This window comes from Glycine max, chromosome 15 (assembly GCF_000004515.6).
Source record: "Glycine max cultivar Williams 82 chromosome 15, Glycine_max_v4.0, whole genome shotgun sequence".
Taxonomy (NCBI): Eukaryota; Viridiplantae; Streptophyta; class Magnoliopsida; order Fabales; family Fabaceae; genus Glycine; species Glycine max.
In genome coordinates, this window is record NC_038251.2 from 17102162 (window position 1) to 17119250 (window position 17089).

Sequence of the window (17089 nt, forward strand, 5' to 3'; positions counted from 1 at the left end):
GTCACAAAACCGATGTAAAAAGGCTGTTTTCTAGTAGTGGATTCAACCGTATTTGCTCATTTCAAAACTCACAAAAATGACTAATCATGCACAACAAATTGAACAAAATAAAACATAGCTAAAACCTTGAGAACTAGTATTTAGATGTGTGTGTCGTTGAAGGGATTCAACTGTTTAAGGGATTAATAATGTAAAAAATTATAATTAAAGAAATTTGTAGGCAGAAAAAATTTGCATAATGCGTGTGTTTTGATTCCCAAATTGATTGATTAACTAAAGCAAAAATTATGAATAGTAAATGAAGCCAATAATTAATATATCAGCTGCCCATCTTTGTAATTATAAATTTAATCAAAATCTAACATATAATATAGTTTGTAAACCATGATTAATCAATTGTATATTTATTGCAAATAAAATTACCCGTATTCAATTAATTAAATGTAAGTTATTACCCCTGATCCAGGTAATTATTTTAAATACATAGAAAAATAGAATTATAATTAATTAAGATTTGTAAAGATTACCCGGATTACATTAAGGAAAATGCTAGTATGCACGAAGAGTCTTATAACTACATTTGTTCTTGATTTTCATTAGGGGTGGGTAAACGGGTCCAGGTCCATGGACTGACCCGCAGGGCCCGCGGTTTGCACGGGTTGCAGACCAATTTTTTTAAATGTTCCATGATGATGTCATATTTTTTTGCCTGCCCCGCTTAACCCGTGGACTATGCGGGTTTTGCCCGCGGGGTCCGCGGGTTGCCCGCAGCTCGCATTAGGTTTAATTTGTGTGATCCTGATCAAATTATATTAGGTTTGATTTTCTCTTTTTCACTTTAAACTTTTTTTTAAAATATCAGATAAAGAAATATATTAGATAAGATAAAGATATAAAGATAAAAAAAATATTTAAATTAAAAGATGATAAAGATAAAAAAAGATAAGATAAGGAAAATAAAAGATAACAAAAATAAAAGATTAAGATAAAAAAGATAATTGATAACCCGCTAAAAATCTTCTTTTTTGATATTTTCTCGATCTTTTTCTCTTTTAATCTATCATTTTCATATCTGAAAGTCATAAATAATAAAAATATCAATTCTTATCATTTAAGCCAAAAATAATTGTTATATAAATATTTTTAAAGATATTTCAATATATTTTTATGATAAAAAATAGCTCATATTATATTTAGTAGTTGTAGCAGGCTAAGAATATTTTTTCTCCTCACGTATGCTTAACAAATATCGAACTAGGCTTCTTGTTGATAATATATACTAAAAATTGGTTACTAGTATTTGATATGCAGGATAAATAATATTTAATAATTATTGTCTTTTAATCACTTAACTTGATTTTATTCTAATATTTATTCTTATTTTGAGTTTTAGTAAAAAAAATGAAGATATGGAGATGGAGAAGGCTCAAGCTACTTTAAATATGAAATCATTTGTTGTTGGAGATGTTTGAATTTCATATTTTAGATTTATTGTTTGGATTTTCTTTTGTTAAGACATTATTTATTTTATTGATGTAATTGACTAATTATTGAGATTTTATTTACACTTGTATTGAACTTAATTTGATTGTATTATATTTTTATTAAAATTAAAATTCTTTTAAAACTAGGCCCGCGGACCGGTCCGTTTGATCTGCGGGGTCCGCAGGGCGGGGACGGACCAATTTATTTGGCCCATGTAAGAAGCGGGGTGGATTGGACCGGTCCGTTACCAATGCGGGCTTATACGGGCGGGCCTTACACGGGGCGGACCGGCCCGCTTACCCACCCCTAATTTTCATCAATGATTTTATTTTTTAAATTAAGATGCAACCAATAATATTCAGACACATGTGTTTTTGTACTATGTTCGTGGATATAGTATTCATATTATATAGCACTATTGTTACATTAAATACTAAAAAATGATTTATGCATATTAATTTATTGATTGATTAAAAATGGAGATAGAGCCCATAGAATTTTTTAAACCAAACTTTTTTAAGAATATAAATAGAACATAGGCATGATGACAGTTTTGCAGTGTTGAAATTTTATTTCCTGGAATGTTATTTCTTTTTGCTCTTTCATTGTTTTTCTTTTTTTCCCCATGCTTCTTTTTGTTGACGTTTTTTCTTTGGTCTTCTATTGCAGGTGTGAACATAAAGGATGGTTATGGCTCTAAGAAGGGAAAGAGATGTGGTAGCATCTAAATTTTTTTGTTTACATTTTTAATTTTGTTTATTAATTTTACTTTTTTTTTCCTATTAGGTAATTCAACGACTTGCTTTTTATGCCAGAGATAGTCTTAGTGGTGACTGATTCTTCGTGAAAGGTCCTGCGGTCTGTGACTTGGTGTGGTGAATGACAACAGCCTAGGTAGTGTTAGATGGAAAAACAAGTGGGTTTATCTTTTAAAATTTTACAAACATTTCTATAACGTCGTATCCTTATGTTAAACTTTTTCTCTTCTAAAACTTGAACTATGGATGTTAAAGTGCTCTATTTTTGCATAGGTTCTATCCAAAGCTCTTTGTTATCAAAGTTTTTATTAATAATAATTCGCATGCAATTGATTTTGTTCAGTAAGCCATAGAGATATAATGTTATGTTCATTTTTTAAGCTTTTGTTTTTTTACTTGTGCGAATTTAATTATTATTATCAAATAATTTTGCTGAAAGATGCTTCATCAGAATTGTGGTCTTTAAATTTTTATTGTAAGATTTATTAATATATTATATTGTTTTTCGTCCATTGGATCACGAACTGCATCATCTTCATTTCTTTAATGAGTACAGGTAATTTGGTTTTGTTTGACTGAAATAATCTTATTTGTCGCACTCACATTATAATTTTTTAAAAGTAGAATTAAACTGTTGATGCTCTAAAATTATTTCTTCATCAAGTTATAAAATTTCTAATTAATTAATTAGTGTGGGTTATATAATATATTTATCATTTATATTAGTTATTTATATTTATGGGCTCAATAAAAGTGATCTAACTTGGTAAGTCTATTGGACTATCATCAGAAATTAATACGGGTTTGATAAGCGGAAACTATAGTTTGGCCTGTTAGGAAATAATGAGAACTCTAACAGGTTAAAACCTAAAACAAGATTGTGGTCCCCGAGACACCAAATCAGAAATTGTATTATCTTCTCCCCATTTGACGAGAAACCTAAGGTCCCAAAAGAAAAACGGTGATTTGGTTGAGGAAGAACATATAACCAACAGTTCTTCAGACTCATTAATTTCGCTGCTTATCATGGATCCATGTATTTTTCATAACCCCTCTTGATAATCTAACGTAATGTGTTTCCGGTAATTATTGGTATTTTATTAAGATCCCTAAAATGTCAAACAAGCGGTATCAGAGCCACCATTATTGTTAGATTATTGAGAATTAAAGTTACTTGGTTTGTGTTATATTATTTTGTTACATGAACCCTAATTTTATTTTGGGATTTTATCTTTGCAATTATAATTATGATTGTAAGTTTGATTTTTTTCCTTTTCGATCACAATATAACCATCATATGCGCGTTCATGTTTTGCGTTCGGATTCCGTGAGAAAAACTATTTTTTTTCTCACTCCCAAATAGTCATCCTTTTTTTGTTTCTCGTTCACGTGTTTGTTTGTATTTTATGGCTGTTGGTTTTGTTTCCTTATGCATGCCATGAATCCATGCCATGACATGATATACATGTGATACATAATCTTTGGCTTTATTATATCATCACAAGAAAAACTAATGTTGCGTATCGTTAAATGCAATTTGGTTTTTGCATTTTTTTTGTTTTCCTTGTTTTTATTTGTGAATTATGTGTATTAATTGGTGATTCCCATTATGTTTTGGTGTAAATTCATAAATTACAAACCCTCAGAATTATTCCTTTCTTATGTCGGGTAATTTTGATTAAGTTGATTGAAACAATATATTGTCAAAGCAATCTCTATAGTGTAAATTAATTTAATTAAAATTGCATAGATATTAGTATAAAATTATTTATGCGAATTGTGTTCAGCCCAAAAGAAGACACAATTTGGCCAAATAATTTTGTACTTGTGATGATAAATGTGTGACAATTATAAAGTATTTTCATGTGAATCATTGTCGGTCCAAAGAAAGACTACGATTTGACAGAATTTATTGTCAATATTTGATCATTGCGTTGAGAGTACCAATTACAAATTAATTTCTCTGTCCAAAGACTATGAATTAATGTTATGTTGGATATCTTGTGATGGGTTTGTTATGTGAACTATTTTGCACATGTCTTGTTTATATATATTTAATATAACTTATTGACTTATTTGTGAGCATGTAATTGTTTTTATTTTTATTATTATTCAGTTTCTGTTGCTAGTGCGGAAAATTTATCTGCTCAAGTGAACAATATTCCTATGCTAAATGGGAGAAATTTTTAGGTCCGGAAGGAAGTCATAGAAATTGTTCTCAGCTGTATGGATTTGGATTTGGCACTGAGAACAGAACGACCCACTTCCACTCCAGAAGCCTGCAATGAGGTAAAAATTGAGAAATGGGATCGTTCCAATCGAATGAGCATTATAATCATGAAACACTTTATTCCAGAAGCGTTTCAGAGCTCTATTTCTGAGGGTGAAAATGCAAAGAAATTTATTGATGAAATTGAACAGTACTTTGCCAAAAATGAGAAGGCGAAGACGAGTAACCTTTTTGGCTAAACTCATCTCCATGAAGTATAAGGGCACAAGTAATATAAGGGAGTACATAATGGAAATATGTCTAACCTGACATCTAAACTAAAAGCACTTAAGTTAGAACTTGGTGAAGACATGCTCGTGCATTCACTACTAGAAAAAACATTTTTAACATCGGTTATTTTGGAAATTTAACATTAATTTTGAACCAATGTTGAAAATACCGACGTTAAAAGTATGAACGTTAACATTGGTTATAAAAACCGATGTTAAAATATACTATATGACATCAGTTTTCAAGAAAACCGATGTCGTATTATATGAAACAAACTAAAAAAATGTAAATTATGTAAAAACTAATATCAATTTTGTTAAAAACCGATGTTGTAGTGCACTTAAAACATCGATTTTTTTAAAAAACCAATGTTGTATTGTAAAAAATAACATCGGTTTTTAGAAAATCGATGTTGAAATGTATATTTTGAAATATTTTCTACATTGATTCTGTAAAAACCAATGTTGAAAGTCATATTCAACATCAGTTTTTTGAAAAACCGATGTTGAATGTGATTATGACATCGATTTTGGCCAAAACCGATGTAGAAAGTGCATTTACAATATCGGTTTTTGAAAAAATCGATGTTGAATGTGCTTTCTACATCGGTTTTAGGCCAACCGATGTTATTCTTTTGCAAACTTTTAAAATATTTTATTTGTTTTTACAATGAACCAACCATAACTAATAAAAAATATATTAATGTTATTCTAATATAAAATTTTGTACCCAACTAAATAAAGACAAACATTAAATTTAAACTCGATCAACATTTAAGCTTGCCAAAATAAAATAAAAAGTGACAATTTCTTTACATTTAACTACATGAACCTGATGCTCTAGCACGAGGAAAACTCATTTGCAGCACACATAATCACTTTGTATCTTTTTATATATATATATATATATATATATATATATATATATATATATATATATATATATATATATATATATATATATCCATCTAATTTTCACTTTAATTAATGTTAATTAATCAATGATGACACTAATGCTGAAATGACTCAATTACTAGTGGTACTAATTAATAAGAGGAATTGAGATAACATATATGTGTTCATAGTGGCAGAAGTAATCTTTATTTTTTAAAATGACTTATTTTAAGTTTATACAAACTGATAATAAATATTTAAATATGTGACTAGTGATTACGTACTGGCAAAGTCTAGTGCTAATGTACTCGTAGGAGATCTTGGTGTTGGGGACCCTTAAGGCAATAACCTTCTTCAAGCTATTCCTAAGAAGGCTGAAGTGGGAGCTGAAACTCCAGCCCCATTCAAGTTCAACTGCAATGCCAAATTAAAATAATAAATATTCAGTACTTCAAATAGTTGCACTACTAGAAAATAAGGTTTTTACATCGGTTATTTAAGACTTTCAATAATTCTATCAGTTTTTAAATTAAATTACTTACTTATGACAACATTAAGCCTTTTCATTATGCATGCTTATGACCTAAAAAGTATTACAAAGTACACAAAGATTTCAAGTAGTGTAAGGAGTTCAGCAAATCCCAGGGTTTATTTTTAGAGTTAACAATTACTTCTGCCCTCAAAGTTATTGGATGTTATCACACTTGTCTCTCAATTAAAGAAAATCCTATAAAAGTCTCCAAAACTGGAATTTGTTTCTAACATTAGTATCCTACGTGGTATGTGTGAATTAATATGTTTAATGATCAATATGATAAGAGATAAGAGATATAGATAGATTGAGTAGTTAAGAAAAAAAGAAAAAGAAAAAAGTCATGAATTCAATTTTTCTTGTTAATAAAAAATTATTAAACTAATAATTAACATTTTTTGATAAAAAATCAAAATGATAGGATTTAGATGAAACAAATTATTATCCATAGTCCAAGGACTACTTTTGACAAATATGTGCACCAAAATGTCACAAATGTTACTATGTTAGCATCATACATTTTTTTTATCAAGTTAAGCGACATTAAGGGATGCTTGTTGGGACTAGGGAGGGAAAACATGCATCCAAAGGCCTATGCATCAGTGCTTCCCATTATTTGGACTATAAGACACATGCACCGACTATTACACTTTTCAACAAAAAGTTGAAGAGTCTTGATTAAAATAATCCATGATCATTGCTCATGTTAGGTTTTTCTTCTGCACATGTAACCCAATACCTACCTCACATAGTTCAAGTAATTCAAGATTTCCATTATTGGAATTTAGGGATTGCTACCATGATGTTAGGTTTTAAACCTCATACAACAGGTGAGATGCAACATGAACAAGTAGAGTCATTTATTAGTTATGTTTGTGTAGTTTAATTACACTGACTAGTGACTACTGATAACTATCTTTGTATGGAAATAAAGATTAGTGGGCACACATTTTATGCTATATGTATTCTGAGCTGAGGTACGTAGTTTGCTTTGTCTGAAGAAAGATTGTATTATATAAGGAAGTGCTAGGGCCAAGTAAACCATGATAAACTGATAGTGACACTGAAATTACCATGAGAAAAACTATTTGTAGTTACAATATATAATTAGTAGTTACTCCATTCAGTCACATATACTACTAAAATGGAAGTTACTCCATGTTGTGTCTTTTGCCTTTAGGAGTGACACTGAAATGTTTTGTCCTCACCTCTTCCTTAGAAAGAGATGCAGATTATAATTCTCTGCAAAGCAGAACTCCCTAAATAAAGATATTTTGGCACTGAAACTGTGGTATTGATCCATTCAGTCACATATACTACTAAAATGGAAGTGAATGGGTAAAATGGCAAAAGATACTCATAAGCCTCATGAATAGTGGATGCACCTAGATGAGGGATCAACACCTAGATGATAAGGATTCTCTAATTAGCTCTGCCTTAGAGATGATTCTCTAAGAAGTCAATTAGAGGATTGATAAAAGTTTTGAAAATAGTTTTTGTTGTACATGTATTTGTTGTTGTGGCTTGTGGTATAAGGTCTTAAAAGATTGGGTAATGGGAGAGATCCAGGTCAAACTTCCTGTTTGGATATGCATATTCATAGACACTTCTGTTACTAGAGTAACTATAGCTACTATTTCTTTTAATACGAAAAGGGACAACCCCCATAGCTACTGTGTTTTGATCCTTTTTGCATCTAGTCACACCAGATGCATATAAAAATAAAATGTCAAAGATATCACATTTCTTTGTAATCCCATTAGGGGGAACAAATAATGTGTAAAGGACAATTTCCTTCATCCTTATTTAGCAGTCAAACTCTTTCAAGGCAGAAATTCCCATATTGTTGAGTATAATTCTGATTAAAAAGAACTTGTATGACCAATCATTAAGTATAATACTGACCAAAAGAACTTGCTGAACCAATCATCTTTTAGACAATGCCACATCTGATTTCAATTTTGAATTATTTTTTTATAAAATTCATTTTACAACCAATTTTAAACCAATTCTGAAATAAATTCTGACTCAAAAACTAGTTTTAAAACCTATTTTAAATTAAAATTTGATTTTAAATCCAGTTTGGTTTCAAATAGGATCTGATTTGGTTTTGCGAAACCCAACCATGCACATCCCGAAGCCCAAAAACTCTGTCATGTGTCAAATTAGACTAGTTAGTTTACCATTAGGCCAACCAAGGCGTTAGTGTACCATGAAGGAATTTTGTAGAGCAGACAAGAATAAGTCCAAAAGGGATTACAGAAAAAACATTCAATCAATAAAACTATAAGAATTGCCAAACAGAGAAGTGATGCAATCATTTAACTAAAAGAAATTAACAAAATAAAGAAGGCATCATTTAGAGTTCAAGCATAGCCATGCTACCTTCTCAGCCACAGCAAAAGCAGCTTGCACTGGTGTCATTCCTTGGAAGGGAAGTAGAGCAGTTGTGAGCTCCCAAAGCACAATACCAAAATTGTACACGTCAACTTTGCGAGTATAAGGTTTTTCCTTAACCATCTCCGGTGCCATCCAATGATATGTTCCAGAGTTCCCTTTGCTTTTCTGGCATCGCGTTTCAAGAAAAGATGTACCAAAATCTGCCACCTTAACCCTCATGTCATCATCGAGAAGAAAATTACTTGACTTAAGGTCTCTGTGAATCACACCTTGTGAATGAAGGTACTCCATGCCCCTTGATATATCTAGAGCTAACCTTAGTATTGTTTCCATTGAGAGTGAGTACGGCTCTTTCTTGTTTAAATACATCCTCAGAGTCCCTTGTGACATGTATTCTGTTACGATACAGTACACGTGCTGTTTTTTACATGTTGTAATAACCAGCTGATGTGACTTTATTGTAAAATGGGTATAGGTTCACCACCACAACATCAAAAGTACCTGAAAAGGAAAACTTTAAGCAAAAGCAAAAAAATACAATCTCACAAACTGAATGATCACAACTCTAATGTAACACAACAAATTTCTAGCACAACGTACTTGTAATAACAACTAATAACATAACTTACCAATCCCATGAGTACTAAGGGCTTCGATATGATGTTTTTGGTCTCTTTAGCAAGCTCAACTTCCTAAGAAAAAATAAATGCCCAATTTAACCACTCCCAAATCCAAAAACAACATACAATTCAACATCGACTAAAAACACAATTGACATCAAACTCAAGATTCTCCTCCTGGTAAACCAGACTCAAACTCAAGATTCTCCTCCTGGTAAACCAGACTCAAACTCAAGATTCTCCTCCACGACAATGATGTTACCAAATCCAGACTCAAACTCGAGATTCTCCTCCTGGTAAACCACCTCGTCATCACTATAAAAAAGAAAAGAGTCAGAAAACCACAACCCTAGGGTTCCGTTTCAGTGACCAGAACCTAAAAAGGGCGAAGTAGTTGATACCTGACGATGCCGCAATCTTCGTCGGGAGGGAGGCGAATGGCGTCGAGATCGAGAATGGAGAGATCGACGTCGAGATGCAGCGCCGTGTCCTCGATCTCCTTCATTACCATGACGTCCGCCATGATTGTAGCAAGCATAGTGTTATCGTTATGAAGGCAGATGGCGGTGTGAGAAAGGGTTTGATTTCTAGGGTTTTCTCTAGTTTCGTAAACGCAAAAATGGTGCGCCGCAGGGTGTAAGGATTGTGTTTTGCTCTTCCTTTGGTAAAATTGGAGCTTTATATTCTTTATAGGTTTCTCTCTTTATAATCTAGGTGTCACTCTCTTTACTTATATTAACTCTGGAATTATTATTAAAATGTTGTCAACATTTTTTCTTAGACTGATACTAGGTGTCTCTTTTTTTATATATTTTATGTAGTATAAGTTTAGTGAGTTTGCAGTCAAAAAGTATAGTGAATTTTATATTTATTATTTTAAGAATTATCTTTCAAATGTATGATTTTTTTATTATTTGTAAAAATTAAATTTATATTTTATTTAGGTGGTTGTAAAAATATATTTTAAGGAATTTTGTGATGTATGTTTTTGGAATAATAAAAAATTTGACAGGTTAAATTTAAACTCTATTATTAAAAATAGTTTTTTTTCAAATGAACTAATATGCAATAATTAATATAAATGTGTGTTATATTTAAACGATAATCATGAAATAATAAAATTAAAATTACAAAATTTATTTTAAAAATTTAGTTTAATTTTCAAATGTTTACCTTTTGAATTTGTTATTGTTTATTAATTATTATATTTTTTTAATTAAAATATAATTAATAACTCAATATATGATTTTTTTTAAAAATATATAAATAATTAAAGAAAAAGAGTTATATTAACACCGGTTATTTTAAAACTGATGTTGTAAGTGCTTATATGACATCGGTTTTAAAATAAGCAATGTTAAAATCGCACTAAATCAAGCTGTTAACATCGGTTATTTGAAAACCGATGTCGTGAAACACTTACAACATCGGTTTTAAAATAACTGATGTTAAAATCACACTTAATCAAGTTGTTAACATCGGTTATTTGAAAATTGATATTGTAAGTGTTTGACAACATCGGTTTTCAAATAACCGATGTTAATAGGACGATGTTAAAACTTATTTTTTTAGTAGTGATTTAGTTTTGATCTTACTTCCTGCACACTTTGGGTAATTCAAAGTTAGTTATAACACTCAGACGGACAAATGGTCCCTTAATGAGCTTATATCTCACTATGTGCAAGAGGAAGAGAGGCTATAGAGAGACAGATCTGAAAGTGCTCATTTAAGCTCCACCTCTCAAAATAAGAAAAGAAAGAAAATTAAAGGTGCTGCTAAAGGGTCTTCTCAGCAAAAGAAACCAAAGAAGGATGAGAAATTTACCTGCTACTTTTGCAAGAAGTCTGGACACATGAAGAAAGAGTGTCCCAAGTACGCCACATGGCATGTAAAGAAAGGTAAATCTCTTGCTCTTGTTTGTTTTGAAGTTAATTTAGCTTTTGTACCTAAAGATACTTGGTGGGTGGATTCTAGTGCTACTACTCACATAAGTGTAACCATGCATGGTTGCTTGCGGAGCCAACTGCTGAGTGATGATGAAAGATTCATATTTGTTGGCGATGGCAAAAAGGTTGCAGTGGAGGCTATAGGAACTTTTTAGATTGCAGTTAAAGACTGGATTTTATTTAGATTTGTTTGAGACTTTTGTTGTACTGTCTTTTAGACGAAATTTAATTTCTATTTCTAGTTTGGACAAATTTGATTTTTCTTGTTTATTTGGAAATAATAAAGTTAGTCTCTACCAGAATTTAAATTTGATTGGTTTCAGTTCCTTAATTGATAATCTATATATGTTGGATGTTAATTGTTCCTATAATGAAATACTGCAAACAAATTCACGTGGTACAAAAAGTAAATTAAAAGATAATTCGGCCACTTTATGGCACAAACGCTTAGGTCATATCTCTAAACAGAGAATTTAGAGACTTGTGTTGGATGAAATTCTTGAACCTTTAGATTTATCAGACTTTAAAGTCTGTGTTGAATGCATAAAGGGAAAATGAACAAACATAAGGAAATTAGGTGTTGAAAGAGCTAAAGACATCTTAGAACTGATACATACAGATATTTGTGGTCCTTTTCCAACACCTTCTTGGAATGGGCAACAGTACTTTATCTCGTTCATAGATGACTACTCTAGGTACGGTTACCTTTATTTGATACATGAGAAGTCTCAATCCCTAGACATTTTTAATTGTTTCAAGGCTGAAGTTGAACTTCAACTTGAAAAGAAAATTAAGGTTGTCAAATCTGACTGTGGTGCTGAATACTATGGTAGATATGATGGATCAGGAGAACAACGTTCAGGACCTTTTGTGCTTTTTCTCAAAGAGTGTGGAATTGTTCTGTAATACATTATACCAGGCAAACCTAGCATGAATGGTGTTGTAGAACGAAAAAACCAAACTCTTAAGGATATGGTGAGAAGTATGGTTAATCATTCTTTTTTGCCAGAGTCACTTTGGGGAAAAGCCTTAAATACCACAACTTACATCCTTAATAGGGTGCCAAGTAAAGTAGTTACTAAAATCCCTTATGAACTTTGGACTAGCAAAAAGCCAAGCATTAAGCATTTGCATATTTGGGGTTTCCAATAACAATTAGTTGTTATTTTGTTGGCTATGTTGAACGCTCTCGGGGCTATAAGTTTTATGATCCCACTTTAAGATCAATATTTGAAATGGGAAATGCAAGATTTCTTGAGGAAGTTGAGTTTGGGAAGGAAGAGAACATAAGGAAAGTTATCTTTGAGAAATAACCTATTATTGGCAGTGCTCAAGTCCTCATACCTATTGTTATTCAAGAAACAACTCCAGTAATAGAAAACTTTCAAACTATTGTTGATGATATTGTTCAAGAACAAGAAAATGATGAGGTTCTTCCTCAAATACCTATACAGCAACCTCAACAACCTCAAGAAGTGCCATTAAGGAGATCTAATAGAGATAGGAGAAGTGAAATCCCTGATGATTATATTATCTTTCTCCAAGAACATTAGGATGACATTGGTTTAATAGAGGATGATCCAATTAACTTTTGTCAAGCCATGCATAGTTCTAACTCTCAAAACTGGATCAATGGCATGAAGGATGAGATGAAATCTATGCAAGACAATGACATTTGGGATCTCGTCGAATTGCCTAAAAGTGTGAAACCTATTGGTTGCAAATGGATGTTTAAAACCAAAAAGGATTCAAAGGGCAATGTCGAGAGATATAAGGCTCGTCTAGTTGCTAAAGGATTTACCCAAAAGGAAGGCATTGACTATAAAGAAACGTTTTCTACAGTATCTTCAAAGGATTCTTTTAGAACAATAATGGCACTAGTAGCTCATTATGATTTAGAGCTACATTATATGGATGTTAAGACTCGTTTCTAAATGGTGACATTGAAGAAAAAATTTATATCAAGCAACTAGAAAACTTTGTATCAGGTGACTCAAAGTCTATGGTTTGCAAACTAAATAAATCCATCTATGGTTTTAAACAAGCTTCCTGTCAATGGTATTACAAGTTCCATCAAGTCATTACCTCATATGGTTTTGAGGCAAATGTAGTTGATGATTGTGTATACCATAAGTTTAGTGGGAGTAAATACTCATTCTTGGTGTTATGTATCGATGATATACTGCTTGCTAGCAACGATATAAGCTTCTTACAAGAGACTAAGAAATTTCTGGTGAAAATTTTTGAGATGAAAGATCTTGGGGAAGCCTCTTTTGTATTAGGAATCAAGATACTATGAGATCGCTCTCAAGGTATCCTAAGGTTGTCACAAGAGAGTTATATCAATAAGGTCCTAGATAGATTCGGCATAAAAGATAGTAAACCAAGAGATACCCTGATAGCTAAAGGAGACAAATTTAGTCTTAAACAATGCCTTAATAATGACCTTGAAAGAATAGAGATGCAAAAGATTCCTTATGCATCTGCAATAGGAAGTCTAATGTATGCTCAAGTTTGCACTCGTTCCAATATAGCATTTGTAGTAGGAGTTCTGGGCAGATATTTGAGTAATCCTGGAATGCAGCATTGGAAAGCAGCAAAATGTGTGATGCGTTACCTAAAGAGAACAAAAGGATACATGCTCACTTATCAGAATCTGAGAATTTGGAGATCATTGGGTACTCAGGCTCTGATTTTGCTAGATGTCAGAATAGCAAACGCTCCACATCTGGATACATATTTATGCTGGCTAGAGGAGCTATCTCTTGGAAGTCTGCTAAACAGACTCTCATAGCTTCTTCGACCATGGTCGTGGAGTTCATTGTTTATTTTGAGGCATCCAACCATGGGATATGGCTAAGAAATTTTGTCACTGGTTTGCGTGTGGTTGACGGCATTGAAAGACCATTAAAGATTTATTGTGACAATAACTCAGCAGTTCTTTACTCCAACAAAAATAGGAGTGCAACCAAAACAAAGTTTATTGACATCAAGTTTTTGGTTGTTAAAGAAAGAGTTCAGAATAGACAGATTTCCATAGAACATTTAAGGACTAATGATATGTGTCATACCCTAATTTCGTCCGGGGATTATTATTTGATGATATACAACATTTGATTGGCCGCTTCGAGATACTTGGCGCCCTTTGTTGCACAATGTGTGAAGTCCCGAGACGTGCCGAGAATCAAAAGGAAGCAGGCTTACGCGATTCGTGAAAATTTCGTAATGTGACGGAAATCGAAAAGAGGTGTTTTGCGCAATCCGTGAGTTTCTGTAACTACTTCGAAAGCTAAAAAAGAGTAAATACATAATCCGTAAGGATTCGTAACCTTGCGGAAGGGAAATAAGTATCGTTACGAAATTCGTAAAGTTTCGTAACGTTACGGAAAAAGAATTAAAAAAATATAGAAAGGGGGTGCATTTAGTAAAAAGGGGGTACAAATAGCAATCTGGCCCACTTGGGCCTTCTAGATCCTTCCTCCAGAAGGTTGTTGCTTCTGGAGGAAGCAACCTTGCTCGCCTGGGCGAGCTGGGTGGCAAGCTCCTCCCCTATTTTGCTATAAATAGGGGGAAGAGTGAAGAAGAAAAGGGTTCAGCCTTCTTGGCACTTCTCCCTCTCTCGAAATTGCTAAGGAAAATTATTTCCGTGAAGAAAATCCAAGCCGAGGCGCTTCCGTAACGTTTCCGTGAGTAATTACGCGAAGATTCTCAATCGTTCTTCAACATTCATCGTTCGTTCTTCGTTTTTCTTCAGTCTTCAACGGGTAAGTACCTCAAACCGAGCTTTTCAATTCATTCTATGTACCCGTGGTGGTCCACATTTTGTTTCATGTATTTTTATTCTCGTTTTCATTCGCTTTTTATACCCCCTTTTGACATGCTTAAGCCATTTATTTAAGTTATTTCTCGCCTAATATAAAAATAAAATAAATTTCCACCGATCGTTTGAATTGTATCATCCGTTAATTTTGGTTAAAATGAATTCCGACCGTTCGGTCGTGCCGTAACCACGTTGGAAATCAAAAAAGGAGGTAAAATAATAATATAATAATCAAAAAATACCCTTTTAGTAAAATAAAGCGCAAAATCAATCGGACGTTTTCTCTTTGGGATTTCTCATTCTTAATTGAATTGACTAATAACTAAAGTGAAATTAAGGCTAAAATCAACTCGCCTAGTGAAGCTCGTCCACAAAAAATAGGGTTTTCAAAGTTTATCATTTCAGTTTCTTACCAAGTAAAATGGATCATTTTTAAGGTCCAACGCCTTAAAATGATCACCTTTCAAGTAAAAAAAAAAATCACTCGATTCACGCATAAGAAAGAACTACGTAGGTCTGATTTCCTCTTCGATGGAGGGTACGTAGGAGCAAAAGTCCCGCTTTTGTCGACCTCAAAAAAATAAAAAGAAATAAAGTTAAGATAACTCAATTCCACAATTCTAAAAAATAGGTTGTTGTCCTTTGAGACAAACGTGAGAGGTGCTAATACCTTCCTCAAGCGTAAATACAACTCCCGAACTTAGAATTTTCATTTTGACCGGTTTCCTTCGGTTTTCCCGACGTTTTCCACAAATAAACGTTGGTGGCGACTCCGCGCATCTTTCCTCCTTTGGAAAGCGCACCCGTGAGCCTCGCCCTCGCTCGCCCGCGAAGGGCACGTTGCGACAATATGCTAGTTGACCCACTTACGAAAGGTTTGGTACCTAAAGTTTTTCATGAGCACACTGCTCATATGGGAGGGATTCCTTATAGTACCTTAGTTTAGTGGGAGTCTCATTTATGTTCTATATATGCCTTAGGTTTTTTAGATATTTGTATAGATTGATTTTCTATAAAATAAAGTTGAAGGTTATCATTTCATTCTGATCTTGTTTTGTTTGCAATATTTATATTGTGTTTGGATTGATCTCTATAAAGAATAAAGTTTGGACTAGTTGGAAATAATCATGAATGAGATCACATTGCATGTTATTTTCATGCCATTTTTCCATATTTGATCTATGTCATCAAGTATATGTGACATTGGTGATCATTGTGGCTCAATCACGTTAGATTGTGAGGAAAATTGCAATGGTTTTGTGTTACTATATAAGATGAACCAAATTGTTTAAGGAAAGACTAAAAGTAAATAATATACGGTTGCGCGCCTAAAGGCTTTTGCAATATAAATGATTAAGGTTAATATGAAGCTCAAATGGAAGATTGTTGGGAATTTTATAATTCCTAATTAATTAATTAGTGTGGGCTACATATTATATTTATCATTTATATTAGTTATTTACATTTATGGGCTCAATAAAAGTGATCTAATTTGGTGAGCCTATTGGACTATCATAATAAATTAACATGGGCTTGATAAGCGAAAACTAGTTTGACCCGTTAGAGAATAATGAAGACTCTAACAGGTTAAAACCTAAAGTAAGGTTGTGGTCCCTGAGGCACCAAATTAGAAATTGTATTCTCTTCTCCCCATCTGACAAGAAACCTAAGGTCTCAAAAGAAAAAAAAGTGATTTGGTTAAGAAAGAACACAAAACCAACAGTTCGTCTGACTTATCAATTCCGTTGCTTATCATGAATCTAGGTATTTTTTCACAACCCTTTTTGATAATCTAAAGTAATATATTTCCGGTGATTATTGATATTTTATTAAGATACCTAAAATGCCAAACAATTAATTCCCTCCCCCCTCCAAAAAAAAGATTAATGTTATATTTGTAATTTAAAATGAATTGAAAGTGTAACATGTAATATAACATTTAAATAATGAGTTTAAACAAATTATTTATGCTTTATTACTTAAAGAAATATATACTGGGTTAATTTTTTTTACCCCAAAAGTTTAATGTTATATTCGTAATTTCAAATGAATTAAAAGAGTAACATGTAATGTAGCATATAATCGTTAAAAAGAATTTTGGAAAATTAAATTAAAATAGTGCTAAAAAAGTATTT

The 17089-nt window shown here is 32.4% G+C and overlaps 1 protein-coding gene across 1 annotated transcript; it reads right to left on the bottom strand.

Annotated features, from left to right (window-relative positions):
- Positions 1-8523: 8523 nt before the first annotated feature.
- LOC100786937 (serine/threonine/tyrosine-protein kinase HT1) lies at positions 8524-8958 on the bottom strand. Its single transcript, XM_006598345.1, has one exon. It carries the CDS (start codon positions 8956-8958, stop codon positions 8524-8526), a length of 435 nt encoding a protein of 144 aa, XP_006598408.1.
- Positions 8959-17089: the final 8131 nt, after the last annotated feature.